Genomic DNA, 15,868 nt, shown 5'->3' with positions numbered 1-15,868 from the left:
CATCTTGCAAACAATACAACAAACACAGCACCAGGCAGTTGGGGCTGGAGTTTATTGCAGGGGGACATATGGACACGGAGATTCAGAGAAGAGGACGGTGGGCTGTGGGCTCTGTGCTCAGACTCCTACGGAGAGTGTCAGGAGGCAGAGGTCAGGACCGGGTCGGCCAGATGGTGGAGGACCCCGGCCTGACGGCAGAGGAGCGAGGCCCTGGGCCAGCTCCCCTTGCCCCCCCACCCATTCTTCTGGATGACGACTCCGGAGACGCTAGGCGATGTCATGAAGAGGGAGTCCGGGCCCAACCGGGTAACGGAGCATCCGCCGTGGGGGCGCGGGCTCTTGAGGGCCGGCGATCCAGCTTGGGTGGAAGGGAGGGTTACCCGGGTCCTCGCCCCCCCGCGGCCTCCGGCGTCTCTCTGGGTGTCTGGCGGTTCGGGCGGCTGCTGGGGTCGCTGTGGCGGCGGCGGCGGCTGCGCGGCAGCTCGAGCTGGGGTCGCGGCCCGCCGGGGGCTCCCAGGAGGCAGGAGACCGAGGCAGCGGCGGGCGCCGGGGCAGGCGGCGCGCCCGGACGGGCGGCGCACGGAGGGGACGGCGCGCTGGGCGGCGGGCCGGCGGGGCCCGCGGGGGGCCGCGTGGGAACCCAGATGAGCCCGTAGTAGACGGCGAGCAGCACGGCGGCCAACGAGACGCAGAGGAAGTAGGCGCAGACCGGGGCGAGGCGCAGCCAACGGCCCCGCGGGCCTTCGCTCAGCCCGGCGCCCCCCGGGCTCTCGCCGCCGCCGCCCACGCAGCTCGTGCCCCGCATCCCCGCAGCCCACTGGGCCCAGCACAGCGGCCCGTGCAGGCCCCGCCCCCGCGCCCTGGGCCCGCCCCCTGACCCACCCCCTCGGAGGACCGCCTCCGCGCTCTAAAGCTCCCTCGTCCAACCCCGCCCCCGCCAGCATGGTCACGCCCCCGAACGGGCGGGCCTCCTCCGGGCTCTGGGCCTGCCCCCTCCCCTGTCTCCAGCCAACCATTATCAAGCTATGGCTTAACTAGTATTTCGACCCCGCCCCAGGCCTGCAAAGATAGCTCTCTGCTCTTTCGACTACTGCCGGCCTTCGGGGTGATGCCCACGCCTCTTACCTGCGAGCCCGCCCAGCGCCTAGCCCCGCCCTCCCCTTTCTGGCCTCCTCCCCCAAGCCCTAACCGCGTCCCCTTCGCGACTCACACTTCTCCCAGGCATCTAGCCCCGCCTCCGAGCCCCCCCCGCCGCGCGAGGCTTGGGCCTCACAGACCCCCCCACACACACACTCCTTAGCCGCAGGCCCGCTCCGCTTCTAACGTGCCTCTGAATCAGACTCGACTCTTAGCATTCGAAGCCACCCTCTTCACTCCCTGGATTCACGCTCTCTAGTCCAGGCTCCACCCCTTTCCTCCGCCTCACTCCACTAGTTCTAGCACTGTACTGAACACGCCCTCGACCGAGGGCTGCACCCCACACCCGCATTAGGAACTCCCATCTAAACCGGCTCACGCGGCCCGATCCGACATCTAAGGCCGCCCTGTGTTCTAACTCCATCCACCAGAATTCTGGCCCCGCCCAGGCATCCTAACCACGCCCCTGGCGGGACCTCCTCGCTACTCAGTGTACTGAGGTCTAAACACTCCCCGAAGCCCCACCTCTGCCCACAACCCAATCACGCCCCTTCCCCAACTCCTCCCCACCACCCTCAATTTCTCCCTCTCCCTAAAGCCATGGGATCCAGAGCGGTCTCCGGGGAGGAGAGAGCGCAGCCTGGGAATCCAGACTAACCCCCTCCTGCCGCCCCCACCCCATCAAGGCGGGGAAGCTTCAGTCCCCTCCCAGCAGCGTCTTCAGGAATTCGGGGAGGCCTGCGGGGAGGGGGGGAGGGAAGACGTATCAGGGGAGTGGAGGAAGGAAGATCCCTTCCTCCCGCCTCTTCCGCCACGGAAAAGCCAGCCAAGCACAGCAACCCAGCCGGCCCTGCCAGAAATACAGTTCAAAGGTTAGCGGAAGCACTGCGTTTAATAAGAGACGGGGCCGGTGGCCGAGTAATTCCGAGTCCTGTGGAAGAGTCACCGGCTATCTGCCAGGCCCCAGATGTAAACTCCAGGAGGCGGCAATCTAGGCCTGGGGGCCGGCACCTAGCCCCCCATGGCTTCCATTAGGTGGGTAACTCGGGGGCGTCTCAGCCCTCCCGGTGCCACGGCGCCCCCGAAGCGGGAGACTGGACTATTGCCCTGGCCCCACCCCGTTCACTGTCCCTGGCTCCGCCCCCCTTACATTTAACCCTCTCCTGGCGGGAGTGTGACGGAAGCAGAGGACAGAGGAGCAAGGCGGCAGGAGGTTAGTGCAGAGAGCGGAGGCCACAGTCGGCGGGCGCGGTCAGCGGGCGGCCCCCGGTGGCGGGGCGGCCGCCACCACCTTGCAGAAACGCACCCTCTGGAAGTCGGTGATCTCCGCGGTCTCCTGGCCCTCGGTACCCGCCTCTGGGGAGAGAAGGGGCAGTCAGCGGAGGGAACAGTCTCCCCCTGCCCCCTCCCCCCCGTCCAGTTCCGTCTCTGATCCCAACTGAGCCCGGCTGCAGTCCCCCTGCGCTAGGTGGTTTATGGGCCTCAGACTCCTTTAATCTTCGCAGGGGACCCACAAGCTGCACGCACCCCAACAGAACCCTGTTTACAATCGAGGAAATCATCTGGGATAGCGAGATCACCCTAAACTCTGTCCTCTCGCCCCCCAGCCGCCCCCCTCAGGCTCCCACGGGCATAAACTAACTCCCATTCGCCCCCCGCCATCGGATCTGTCCCTCTCTGCCCTTGCCCACGAGAGTGCTGACCAGATCTTCCTTGGCTCTGCCCCAAACGCTAACCCCGCTCTTGGGGAGGTCCCTGGTTCGCAACCTGGCTTGCGCTGATGGAGCTGAAGACGGGGTTGGGCCCAGCATTCTAATGGGGCCTGCATTTCTATTCTAATTTACCCTACTTGGTTAGACCTCAAAACTCCAATCCTGCCCACAGCCAAATCCATGATTCTACCCCTCCCCCATTCTTACTTTTGACCTATTTAAATTCCTAATCCTGCCCTCAGCCCCGCCCCTTGAACCTAGCCCCACCCCGTTATTTTTAGATTACATCCCCAAACGCCTGGGGTCCGCCTCCAAATCCCAATCCCATCTTGGCTCCACCTCCTCACGGCCCCCCTTTCCCCCTCCACTCAATTCCCTAGCGCCCCAGAGATTCTCCACTTAGCTCCACCCCCTTGACCTTGGCTCCTCTCACAGTATCCTAGCACTGTAGCCTCACCCCCAGGTCCACTGCTACCCCACACACCCAGCTCCACTCTATCCTACTCTCCCCAAACCCTCCCCTCAGCCCCGGAGGGAGAAAAAGAGGAAGGAAGAAGGCCATCTCGGGCCCCATCCACTCCCCCACCTGGAGCTGCCTCAGACCTTTCCTCTTCAGCTTTCTGGGTTCCTGGGAGGCTGGACCCACTCTCAAGGGAGGCAGGGGCTGGCTGGTCACCTCCTGAGGAAGGGGGAGGCCCAGTCAAGCCCCTACCCCTCCAAATTTCCCCCCACCCTGAGAGAGAAGGCCCTGGGGAAGTGAGGGGTGTTCAAGGACACACTTGGGGAATATCATTTGAGGACGTGAACTCTTTATTGGGGAGGGGGCTCTGTGGCCCAGAGCAGGGGCAGGATGGGGGTGGGGGGGGCATTCCAAAGACAGACATGGACTGTCCTCCCTAGCCACCAGGGCGGTGGGGCACACACGGTCCCGGGGCCCAGCCCCTGACGGTCCCCCCTGCGAGTGTACCCCTCAAGCGCACACACACAAGCAGCCAGCTTCATGCATTTCCAAAAGGCCAGGCCTCACCCGGAGACAGGGCATTGGCCGGGTGGGCATCCCGGGGAGAATTCAGCTCCATCTCTTCACCCCAGTCAGACACGGGTTGGTGGTCTCCAGGGGGTGAAAAGGGGCTAGAAGGCGTGGCAGGGGCCTGGGGCAGTGGCGGGGGCTCCTCTGGCCTCGACCGCTCTCTGTCAGCCTGCTCACCGGTGGGACTTCCGGTGCGGCTTCGGGGAGGGCTTCCGGTGGGCTCAGCCTCTTGGGGTTCATGGCCTTGGGCTGGTTCTTCTTCCGCCTCATCAGCCTCTTCTTCTTCCTCGACCTCCTCTTCCTCCTCCTCACTCACATCTTCCCACTCCTCATCCTCCCCCTCATCCTCCTCCCTCACGTCCTCCTCCCCCTCATCCTCAGGGGGCCGGTGGGCAGGAGGAGCTGGGGTCTCGGGTGGCTGTGGGGAACATAAGGCAGGTTGGGGCGAGGGGGTGGGCCCTGAGCACCCCACGCCCCCTGCCCAGAGAGGACAGCCCGCCTTACCTGCGAGGGCGTCTCCTCAGGTGGAGCGGGCTGTGGGGCCTCAGGGGCTGGGGACACTGTGTCCTCAGTCTCCCAGCGGTCATCATGGTCACTGGAGGGGACAGAGGGAAGGGGTGAGGCCCGGGTGGATGAGAAGAAGGGGCCTCCCACCTCCAGGTCCTCCCCCAGAGAAAAGCTGCAAAATTCAACTCAGGGCAAGAGGGGCTGCAGCTTTCCAGGTGAGGGTCCACATGTTGGAGCTCTGAGGAGGGAATGGTGGGTGTGTGTCCCCAGGTGCCAGGGACAGACAGACGGAGGGGCGCCAGGTGGCAGAAAAGGAGTGAAAGGAGATGAAGGGAGAGATGGAGGTAAAGCATTTACCTAGAGAGCTAGGCCCCAACTCCCCCCAAACAAGAGCCTGACCCACAGAGAGACAGTAGCCAAGAACTGACGGACGAGACAGCACAGACATGCCCCCGCGGAGTCAGAACAACCAGGGATAGAGCCAAACAGCCCTGCTGGGGGCACGGGGGTGTGCACACACCAAGGGTCGGGGCGCCCCCACCTGTAGGCACGAGGGGCTGCCTTGGTCTGGGGTCGGCTACTCTTCCTCCTCCTGCGGCTGACCTCAGCTTTGTGCTGGGACAGGAACTCCCTGAAAGTGGGGGGCTTGGGGGGCCGAGTCCAGGCCTGGTCATCTGCAAGAGAACCCAGGAGGAGTGGGGGATGGAGGGCATGACACAAAGTTAACCCCCATGCCTGGCCCTGCCAGCTGCCGTTCCCGCCCCCCGCCCCCACCGAGAACGCCCACTCACCATAGCGGTGGGATGGTTCAAGGGCAGCAGCTGGCCCATCCTTGAACCTGGGGAAAAGAGAAAGGGGGTGAGCACGCAGCTGGGGGAACAGTGGGGGCAAGAGGGGTGGGGAGAGATAAGGGAGAGATGGGGGCCAGGGTCAAAATCAAGATCACAGAAGGAGAGACAGTCAAACAGAGGGGGTCCCTGATTAGAAGGCAGACAGGATCAGGTGATGGACAAGAGGCAAACATGACATGGTAGTGACAAATACAGAAAGAAAAAACTCAGTATTTGACACCCCAAAACAAAAATTTAGAACGTACATGATCCCCAGCCTCCAGTCTAGCCACAATTCCTATCACTGTCCCCCATCTCCTCGGCTAAGCAGAGTCACCTAGCACACAGAACTCCTGCCTCAGGGCCTTTGCACCTGCTGCTCTTGGGACACTTCCCCAGACCTTTCAGTGGCCTGCACCCTCACCTCCTCCAGGCCTCAGCTCAGACCCTCCTAAACACCTGTCTAAAATAATCACATATTGGGGCGCCTGGGTGGCTCAGTTGGTTAAGCAACTGCCTTCGGCTCAGGTCATGATCCTGGAGTCCCGGGATCGAGTCCCGCATCGGGCTCCCTGCTCGGCAGGGAGTCTGCTTCTCCTTCTGACCCTCCTCCCTCTCATGCTCTCTGTCTCTCATTCTGTCGGTCTCAAATAAATAAATAAAATCTTTAAAATAATAATAATAATAAATAAAATAAAATAAAATAATCACATATTGGGGCGCCTGGGTGGCTCAGTCATTAAGCATCTGCCTTCGGCTCAGGTCATGATCCCAGGGTCCTGGGATCGAGCCCTGCATCAGGGGAAGCCTGCTTCTCCCTCTCCCACTCCCCCTACTTGTGTTCTCTCTCTCGCTGTCTCTGTCAAATAAATAAATAAAATATTTTTAAAAAATAAAGTCATCACATATTATATATATCACCAAAATCTAAAACAAAAGCCTCCATCCCTCTCCATACTCTTCTCTGTTCTTCGTGACCTGCCACTGGATCTAGTCAGTGTCCACCTTTCCAACTCGAGTCTGGGTTCCCTGAAGGCAGAAGTGTTTTGTTCATTACTGTATCCCCATCACCTTTCATGACACAGAGGAGAGACTCAATAAATATTTCCTGACAGGGGTGCCTGGGTGGCTCAATCGGTTAAGGGTCTTGCCTTTGGCTCAGGTCATGATCCCAGGGTCCCAGGATCAAGTCCTGCATCTGGCTCCCTGCTCAGCACGGAGCCTGCTTCTTCCTCTCCCTCTGCCCCTCCCTCTCATAAATAAAACCTTTTTTTTTTTTTTAAGATTTTATTTATTTGACAGATAGCAACAGCAGGAACACAAGCAAGGGAAGTGGGAGAGGGAGAAGCAGGCTCCCCACTGAGCAGGGAGCCTGATGCGGGGCTCAACCCCAGCACCCTGGGATCATGACATGAGCCAAAGGCAGATGCTTAACAACTGAGCCACCCAGGCGCCCCTCAAATAAATAAAATCTTAAAGATTTGCTGACGAAATCAAAGCACATGTGCATTAATGAGACTTGCTGCAGGCTGCCTTTGGGACACAAGAGGACACCATTACTTACTCTCATTCTTAACCCTGAGAACGTCTCCCTAAAAGCCTTAAAAGGATCAGCTACAGTATCTGTGCAAAGTATTTTTCGCACTTGCACAAGCTTGGCTCACAATCCACAATGAATGCTCTGACCACTGGGCGCACAGACAACAGCCTCTCTCTCCAGCCAGCGCCAATAATAAACGTGACTGGCATGAAAACTTCCAAAGCAGCAAAGGGTGCAGGATGCCATAAAAACAACAACGGTACGGGCGCCCAGGTGGCTCAGTCGGTTGGGCATCGCTCCGGTCATGAACTTGGGGTCGTGGGATCGAGCCCCGAGTGGGGCTCTGCACTCCGCAGGGAGTCTGCTTGAGGATTCTCTCTCCCTCTCTCCCTTTGCCCCTCCCCCAGCTTACACTCTCACTCTAAAAAAAAATAATAAAATAAATGACTACAGCTGCAGATCTTAAGAGTGCTGTTGGCTGGCTCTCTGGTATGGAAGTTGGCCTTCCTGTCAATGACACAAGGGTAGAGCTTCCGTTTAAGTTGGACTAACTGGATGTTTCCTGGGACCCGAAAGGGGACCCAGTCAGATAAGGGTAAAAGTACCACCCGGATAAGGAGTTTGGGTTGGGGGCAGGGGTGCAGTTTGAAGGTCTAATCACCGTCACCCCTTCCTCACGCCTTCTCTAATTAGAATTTCCATCCATGCCCTTAGCTGGGGCGCCACCAGAGTACCCCTGATGAGAGCAGCTTAGTCTCCCGCCAGGTCTGTCGCCAACAGAACAGACAGCGTGTCCGCCTGCCTCCTGCCCATCCCCGATGCCGGAACGGGCACTCCTCCAGAGAGCGGCCTCCGCCTGAACCCCAGAATGAACCCCCGGGGAGCAGAACTGAGTTCTGCCTGCATGGGGAGCCAAGCCCAGCTGGACCCACAGCTTAGAGCCCAGCCTGAATCAGCCAAATCCGGCTGACCTGTGAACACGAGACAGAAATGGTTCTGATGGTTCTGAAAAGGAAAAAAGAAAGAAAAGAAATGGTTTTATCTGCCAGGGAGTTGGTGGTTCTGACGCAGCACGGCAACTGCTCCCTGATACACTAGGTGGGACGTCAGAGAGAGACAGAGGAGTAAGTCGGGGTCAAGGTCAAGGAACCAAACGGGCAAGCAGAGGGACACTCACATGCCATCAGTCTTCTCAGCATCCCACTCCCGCCGCCACTGGCCAGTGGGCTTGCGGTGTCTCTGCAGCCGCTCCTGGTCGATCTTCTCCCTCTCCTGCTTCCAGCGCAGATACTCCGACCGCTCGCGGCCCGTCATGGACAGCGTCATGTCACCAGCGCCACCCAGGCCGGCCCGGCGGCCCTGCCCACACACAGACAGGCAGTCAGGGCCCTGTTCCCCGAGCCGGCCCACGCTGGCCTCTCCCCCATGCCCGCGGGGCTGAGAGGCAGGGCCGTGCTCAAGGTCACAGGAGGAGGAGGTGACAGGGTGGAGGTTGGGACCAGGTCTGCTCACGTGGCACCTCCACAGAGGCCATCCCAGAGCTCTCTCTCAAGTAGCAACCCCCTCTAGTCCCTCTCCCTGCTGGATTTTTCTTCACAATGTCTGACACTCCCTGACACCTTACGGTATGTTCGTTTAGAGAGCCGCCCCCAGAATCAACTTCACCGGGGCAGGGGCTTGGCCTGAAGACTCCGTCCCAATGGGCGCCTGGGCGGCTCGGTCATTAAGCGTCTGCCTTCAGCTCAGGTCATGATCCCAGGGTCCTGGGATCGAGTCCCACATCGGGCTCCCTGCTCATTAGGGAGTCAGCGTCTCCCTCTCCCTCTACCCCTCCCCCCTGCTTGTGCTCTTTTTCTCTCTCCCTCAAATAAATAAAATCTTAAAAAAGAAAACAAAACTCAGCCCCAGGACCTAAGTCTGCTTCCAGCACTCAAAAGATCCCAGTAAACATTACTGCCATTAGCGAGAGAGAACATCACCCAAAGGCCCATAAAGCTGTAAGAGGAAAGTGGTATGCTGTCCCCACAAGAACGGACCATCAGCTTGGGGCTGAAAGATGGGGAGGGGAGGCTACCCCTCGCTGCTGTCCCGGCCACCGCTGGGCCCAGCGCTCCGGCACAGCCCCAATCAACGGAGGCTGCAGGAAGGACAGACCAGCTGCAGACTGGGGCCCGACCCAGGGAGCCCCGGCCGCCAGCACCCACCTGCCGCTCCTGCTCCAGGCCGCAGCGCACCCGCTCGAAGTCGGGCCCCCCCCAGTTGCGCCCATGACGGCGGCTGCCTTCCCGGCGGTCCCGCTCGGGCTCCTCCAGGGGTCCGCTGCGTCGCCGGGGGTCGTCCAGGAAGTTCCGCACTGGGTTGGGCTCCAGCACACCTTCCTGCGGGCACAGAGAATAGGGGGCGGGGGGGGGGGTTGGAGGACTCACCGGGGCCCAGGTGGCTCCACCCCGCCGCGGGGACACCCCCGGCACTGACCCGCTGGTTGCGCTCATACTCTGCTATCTTTTCCATCTCCTCGTTCATCTTCTCGATGTTCTGCCGGCGCCGCTCCTCCCACTCCTGGGGGCAGGTAGAACACAGAGACAGAGACGCTGGGGCATCAGGGGGAACTGCCCGACCCTGGCATGTTAGCATGTGCGCGGAAGAATGACCACAGCGGGGGCGCCTGGGGGGGCTCAGTCGGTGAAGTGTCTGCCTTCGGCTCAGGTCATGGTCCCAGGGTCCTGGGATCCAGCCCCACGTCGGGCTCCTTGATCCGCAGGGAGCCTGCTTCTCCCTCTCCCTCTCCCCCTGCTTGTGTTCCCTCTCTCGCTGTGTCTCTGTCAAATAAATAAATAAAATCTTCAAAGAAAAAAAAAAAAAAAAGGAATGACCACAGCAGGCCTGAGAATCTCTCCGTACATGGGCCTGCTCGCAAGGCCGGCTCGTGGCTGGCATCTGGGAATTTGGCTCCCGGCGTGCTCCTGGGCAACGGTTAGCTATAAAGGGGGCTCCAGGTGCCTCGGCTGGAGGTGCCAACGGTATGGTACGTGCTGAGCGCCTTTCCTTCTGGGGTCTGGAATTTGGGTTTGTAGGAGGCAGAGGAGACCTACATGACGAGTGCCCAATAAAAACCCCAGGTAGGGGGTCTCGAGGGAGTCCCTGGTAGACAGCCCTTCATGGGTGTCATCACCATTCAACGCTGGAGGAAGTAAGGGCACCATGAGGTGTGGCTACACTGGACGAGATCGCTCGGGAGCCTGCGCCTGATCCCCTCCAGACTTCGTCCCCTGCGCCTTCTCCCCTCAGCTTCGCGCTGTAATAAATCTCAGCCATCAATCTTGCTAGGGGAGTACTGAACCCGGAAAAGGAGCTGGGGACCCCGACACGCCACGGCTGCCACAGAAGTGATGCCAGTAATACGAGTAATAACATGGCAGATGGCAAGGTGACTACCCGCCCCCCCAATCCATTCTCCCCTTCTTCCACGGTAACAGAATTTTAGACGAGTACAAGGCCAAGTTGCTGGAGAGGACGTTTTCATTCCCGGGGCTCAGCACACAGGGGAGAAATAAACTTCCACTTGGGTTAAGCCATGGTATTTTGAGGTCTTTCGAGGACAGCAACTTAATGTGTACAAATCACAAACATCCATAAGTAACGTTCTTCAAGCGCTTCCTCTGAGGATTTCAATGCCTGATATCCCAAAATGCTCGCGATACCTTTGAGACCTGATTATTATTCCCCTGAGAACCCAGAACCTCCCAGAAGGAAGTGAGCTGCCCAACGACAGGGAACTAATTGAACCGAGTCGACCCCAAGTCCATGGTGGGCCCTGAGGCCCTCTGCTAGACAGCCTCCCAGCCCGCTGACCTGCGCATCAGGGCGGGAGAGCAGTTACAGTAAGAACATCACTGATCACCACGGATAAATCCAGGCTGCGAGACAGACAGAATAACAGAGCGAGCGAGCAAGCGCACACGTACTGGACAGAAACACTGCACCAGAATGAGCAAAACGAGGGGGGATAAAAAGACAGGGAGAGTGCATGAAGCCCTGGTCAGGGGGACGGAGGAAAGGAGGGAGGAGAGAGAGAAAGAGCCGATGGAGGGGCTGAAAAAGCTAATGGAGGGGCTGAGAAAAGATGGACAAACGGGACACCAGTTCCTCTGAGAGTAGAACCAAAGAGAAACGAGATAGTAAGAGCCTTGGCCAGACGACTCCAGCCTATCCCGGGCTTCTACCTTAGATTTGCGGTCGGCAGCTGAGGCATCTCCAGCTCCTGAGAGTTGAGGGGACCCCCTGCCCCGGCCCCTCCGGCCACGGCCCCCAGATCCTCCTCGAGACTGCTCCCCAGAACCGTCCTCCCAGCTGCGGGCCGCCCGGCCCATGCCTGCCCGGCCTCCCTGCTGGGGGTGCGTCCGGCCTCCCTTGCTGGCCCCTGGGGGTCGTGGGGTCCCAGGAGACCTCCGAGAGGGACCCAAGTTCTTCTCCTGGAGAAGAGAAGGGAGGAAAAGTACAGTCACTGGGATGAGGAGACTGGGCCACCCAAGCCCCGAAGGCAACTGGGAGACTTGGGGCCGCCCACAGGGCTGGGGCGGCAGGCAGGGGAGGGCTCTTGGGCCCCAGGTCTCAACTCTCACCCCCTCCTTGTCCTGACGAGTCCCCCACCCTGGTGTGGAGCTCACCGCCTCAACTGCCACGTTCTCCTTCTCCACCGAGCGGCCCTTCCGGGGAGCTGTCACGGCCACTCCCTCGAGTTCGGCTTTTTTCCGGTCCTCCTCAATCTCCTAGGGGCAAACATCAGCAGGAGGAGAGTGTCAGGGGTCCCGGCGCCAGCTGGATTCCCACAGCCCCCTAAACGTCCCCCAAGATTAGCCCCCACCTAGGCCTCTATCCTCAGCTCCAGGCAAGAAAGCTGGTCACTTCAGCATCTTCCCCCTCCTCCCCCAGCACCATGCTATTCCCCTGCTCAGAAGCCTCCTGTGGTACCCATCTCTGAGTACGAGCCAAAGGCTTCCTCACAGCCTACGGGGCCCTACAGGGTCTGGCCTCATGACTATCCTGACCTCATCCCCCATCCTCTCTCCTTCTTCTCCCCCTCACTCACTCTGCCCTTCTCACTGTTCCTAGAACATACCAGGCTCAGACCTGCCTCAGGGCCTTTGCACCTACTGTCCCCTCTGCTGGGAACACTCTTCCCCCAGAGAGCCTTCAGTCCCTCATCTCCTTCAGGTTTCTGTTCCCGAAACGTCCCCTTCTCAGAGAGGCCTTCCCTGACCAGCTTACAGAAACCACCTCCCCTACCATTCTCTTGTTCACTACCTGGCATTATATGTATTTTGCCTATTGTCTGCCTTGAAGCTTGCAACAGAAGCTGCCTGAGGACAGGAGTACCTGGCTGTTTTATTCACTAATGTATACCCCAAACCTAGAACAATCTGTGACACACACCAGAAACTCGATATTCTTTTTTTTTTCTTTTAAAATAAATGAATGAATGCATGAAAAATGAATAAATGAAACCCACTCTTTCTCTCAGATCCCTTCTCAGGAACAGCCCCGCCAACTACTCTGGCACTTCTGACAAGGACCTGGGCCGCATGCTGGCCCCTCCTCCCCACCTCCACCACTGCCACTGAGCCCTCTCAACAGCCCTGTCCCAGGTTGGGCACCTCCTCTCCTTCCTCCTTGGTCTCTGGGCTCCGGTATCACCTCCTCCCACTCAACACCACAGAGCAGCCAGGGGGCTCTTCCTAAAAGGCTATTCTGACCTGCTCCTGCTCCTGCTCAAAGCCCTCCAGGGTTCCCCAGTGCCCTCAAGAGAAAGTCCAAATTCTCAGCCTGGCTGCCAGGGTCAACATTCCTCCACTGACCTTCCAACTTTAAGCTCCTGGTTTCTGCACAAATTGTTCCCTCTGCTTGAAACACGTTTGGCTCTTCTTTTCAGCTGGCTAACTCACCCCCTTCAGGTGTCGGAATCTCCTCCTCCAGGAAGCCCTCCCTAATATCTGGGTGGGTGAAGAGCCCCTTCTGGGCGCCCCCCAGACCTCTGAACTCCTGCAGCCCAACCCAGCCCACTCTGGGACATCACTGCCTAAAGAACGGTCGGTGCTCCCACTGGACTGTGAACTCTGGACTGTAAAGTCTGGAATGACCTCAGGGCTGTCTCAGTCGTAGCTATATTCCCTGCCACACTCAGCCTAGAGCCTGGCAGTGAAGACCCTGGTGAGTATTCATGTATGAATGATGGAATGATGGAATGAAGGAAGGAATGGCAGGCTAAGGCCTTTGGCTTTTATCCTGAGAGTGATGGGGAGCCATGAAAAGGTTTGAAGGAAGGGAGAGGTGAGGGAAACTCACTGCGGGGAGGAGAGGGGATGGGGTCTCCCAGGGCGGGGCTAGGGCACCTGGTAGCGCCGGATGAGGGCCTCATTTTTTCGCCGAAGAGCCTCGATCCTCTTGTCCAACTCAGCATCCTTCTCCTCCTTCGATTTCAGATCCAGTGTGGCTGACTGAGAAGAGGAGACAGTTGAGAAACAGTAAGAAAAACCTATACCCAACCCAGCACCATTTGATCCAGGGTCTGAGTTTTGGGTCCCCTCCTCCCAAGCCCCCTGACCCAAAGCTCAGATTTGAGACCCCACTTTCCATCTCACCATTCCGCTGGCAAGGTGGTACCAGGGTCTCAGCAAACTTCCCCTCTAGAATGTGGACACAGCACTGGGGGTTCCTGAGGGCAGAGGGAAGAGAAGGACTAAGGCTAATGCCTCCCCAATCTGCTTCCATCTCACCCATACCAGGGACTCCTCTCAAACATACATGCACATAAACAACACCAGCTGCACCCCCAAGAGAATTCTAGCCCCGCGCTCCCACTCCCTCTTCTTGTGCGAGCCCAACACTTACCTGGAAAAATTTACATTCCACCACCTCCCAGACATTTGTGCCCACCCATTCCCTACTTAAACACTAGAGTCGCACCCACCTTGGGAAAGTTCTGGTCCTACCCTACAGCTTAAGGAAACATCCAACATTGCTCCCTTCCAAAGGAAGATTCTAGCCCAGCCTCCACACCCCAGTGCTGGGAGTTTCAATCCAGGCCTCCATCTCCAGAGAACTTTAGATACATCCTCTTGCCCCCCCCCATCTGATTCTAGGCCCACCTTTCTGTGCCCACTCTGGTGCCACTCCATCCCCGTGAAAACTCTAAACGCACCTCTTTCCCAGGAACGGTTCAAAATAACCCCACACAAAAACAAGCTCGAACCCTATGCCTACAAGTTGCCCCGACCCTGGGAGAAGACTTTAGACCCACGCCTCGCTCTGGGATGTCCCAGCCCCGCCTCCAACATCCCGAGAAAGGTACCACTGCTTCCCCAACAACCCCGCAAGGATTCCGAAAACAGGCCCGGTGCCCACTGGCGAGGCTTCCTGGGCCTGGCTCAACCTTCCCAAGGAATACTCTACCCGCCCCGGCGCGGACGAAACTTCCCGACCCACTCCTTTGCAGGGAAAACCTCCAGCCTCTACCGCGTCCGGAAGGCACGGCCCCGCCCCACGCCAGAACCAACTTTCTCGCCCCGCCTCTCCCGCTAGACCTCTGACCCCGCCCACATGCGCGTCGTTAATCTGAGCCCCCTTCTGACTTTCCCAGCCTATCCCCGGCCCCGCCCCCTGGGCCCCCAGGCAACAGCCTGAAGCCGCCCCCTATTCTCGCGTTATTACACCGGCCCCGCCTCCGATTTGCCCAGCCAAGCTCCCGGTCACGCCCCCTGCTTCCCAGCCACGCCTCGTCGCGTCAAACTATGGCCCCGCCCCCGGGAGCCCCAGCCGAGGTTCTGCCTCCGGCGCCAGCTTCCGTGCCAACGTTCTGACCGCGCCCCTGGCTCCGGCAAAACTTTCTGGCTCCACCCCCAGCATTCCCCGCCAGTACTCTGGTCCCGCCCCCTGCCACCCACAACTTTTTGGCCCCGCCCCCGCCCTCGCGTCTGCCTCGCAAGTCGGGGCGGACAATCTGGACCCACTTCAAGCTCAGGCAAAACTTTCTGGCCCCGCCCCCAGCACGTTCGGCCAAAGTCCCGGCCCCGCCCCTCGCTCCCCGGGCTATATTTTGGCTCCGCCCCCAGCCCGGACACAACTTTTTCAGCCCCACCCCCATCTGCCCACCCACGCCCCGGCCCCGCCCACAGCCTGACCCGCCCGGGTCCTGCCCACCCGCCGACGTCCCGCCCCACCAGGGCCCCTCTCACCTCCCATGTGGGCGTCCTGTCCCCGCCCCCCGCAGAGTACTCTGACCCCGCCCCCGCCGGCTGTTCGCTGCCCCGCCCGCACCCGCTCCCGCTCCCCCCACGTGGGGCGCCAGGCCCCGCCCTCTCCGGGCGCGCTCCCGGCCCCCTCCCCCGGTCACCTGTCCCGGAGACCCCGCGGCGTCCGCGACTCCGGCTCCGTCGGCCTCTGCGTCCGCAGCTCCCGGGCCGCGCGCGTCACTTCCCGCCCGCACCACGTGAAGAGGGGAACTAAAGAGGGTCACTTCCGGTCCTGCCGGCCCGTTTCCGGGAGCCTTAAAGGCGCCGCGCCCCCGCGGGTGCAGGCGGGAGTGTGTATAGGTGGTCCTCAAGGGTATTCTGGAGGCTTGCTCAACTTCGTTTGGCCTAGATTACTTCCTTCCAGGGAAAGGAGACACCGTTCTCTCTCTGGCAGGCCTTTACCTGCTTTACCTGCGTCCTCTTTCCTGGTTCCAATAAATAGGTACCAGGCACGCACGGGGCAATGACTCCTGGAAGCCTGACCTGCCAGGCTCATGTGGGGGATTGGTGGGGAATCCCTCACCCCCCTGCCAGTGAAACCTTAGAGTTAGTTGTAGAAGCTTAAAATTTTCAATCGATAGAATCTTTGATTCATTCTCTAAATCTGCATTGAGTGCCAGGCTGGGGGAGGTGGGGTGCATGGAGAGGAGGGGAGTCAAGGCGATGAACAAGGCAGACCCCATCCCTTCCCTGGTGAGGGAAGGCACAAGTAAATGCGAAATAACAGGAACAATTATAAGTGGGCAGACTAGATTCCCTGAGGTTGCTGGTAATTTTACCTTGTGACTTAAAACGGGAAAAAGTGGAAGTACCTGCTAATCCCT

General features: G+C 59.5%; 2 protein-coding genes across 9 annotated transcripts; both read right to left on the bottom strand.

The window, feature by feature from the left end:
* Positions 1 to 37: 37 nt before the first annotated feature.
* INAFM1 (InaF motif containing 1) lies at positions 38 to 1,102 on the bottom strand. The gene has a single exon (XM_064580853.1). The coding sequence runs from the start codon at positions 803 to 805 to the stop codon at positions 377 to 379; it is 429 nt and encodes a 142-aa protein (XP_064436923.1). The 5' UTR covers positions 806 to 1,102; the 3' UTR covers positions 38 to 376.
* Positions 1,103 to 1,295: 193 nt separating this feature from the next.
* Positions 1,296 to 15,294, bottom strand: CCDC9 (coiled-coil domain containing 9). 8 transcript variants are annotated; one of them, XM_064580846.1, is made up of 15 exons: positions 15,146 to 15,294; positions 13,395 to 13,468; positions 13,146 to 13,250; positions 11,424 to 11,525; positions 10,980 to 11,228; positions 9,232 to 9,315; positions 8,961 to 9,134; positions 7,934 to 8,115; positions 5,178 to 5,224; positions 4,928 to 5,060; positions 4,384 to 4,474; positions 4,057 to 4,297; positions 3,436 to 3,528; positions 2,444 to 2,493; positions 1,296 to 1,875 (listed from the first exon to the last, which is right to left on the bottom strand). In XM_064580846.1, exons 2-15 carry the CDS (start codon positions 13,395 to 13,397, stop codon positions 1,858 to 1,860), a joined length of 1,572 nt encoding a protein of 523 aa, XP_064436916.1. In that variant the 5' UTR covers positions 13,398 to 13,468; positions 15,146 to 15,294; the 3' UTR covers positions 1,296 to 1,857. The 8 variants fall into 8 exon arrangements, with proteins under 8 accessions (XP_064436916.1, XP_064436915.1, XP_064436918.1 ...); XM_064580845.1 differs by having other exon boundaries at positions 1,351 to 1,875; positions 3,453 to 3,528; XM_064580848.1 differs by lacking the exon at positions 3,436 to 3,528 and having other exon boundaries at positions 1,351 to 1,875.
* Positions 15,295 to 15,868: the final 574 nt, after the last annotated feature.

This window comes from Mirounga angustirostris, unplaced genomic scaffold (genome assembly GCF_029215605.1).
Source record: "Mirounga angustirostris isolate CCGP_5_RB_7025 unplaced genomic scaffold, mMirAng1.0.hap1 SCAF_16, whole genome shotgun sequence".
Classification (NCBI taxonomy): domain Eukaryota; kingdom Metazoa; phylum Chordata; class Mammalia; order Carnivora; family Phocidae; genus Mirounga; species Mirounga angustirostris.
The sequence above is the reverse complement of the archived record's forward strand: the minus strand, read 5'-3'. Positions and strand labels throughout refer to the sequence as shown.

Bases quoted from the DNA above. Each gene is read 5' to 3' on its own strand.
- CCDC9 (XM_045891822.3), bottom strand. The intron at 5,061-5,177 runs GTGAGTGGGCGT...GTTCTCTTGCAG, and splicing joins TGAACCATCCCACCGCTATG to ATGACCAGGCCTGGACTCGG. The intron at 4,298-4,383 runs GTAAGGCGGGCT...TGTTCCCCACAG, and splicing joins CTGAGGAGACGCCCTCGCAG to CCACCCGAGACCCCAGCTCC.
- INAFM1 (XM_064580853.1), bottom strand. From the start codon at position 805: ATGCGGGGCACGAGCTGCGTGGGCGGCGGCGGCGAGAGCCCGGGGGGC.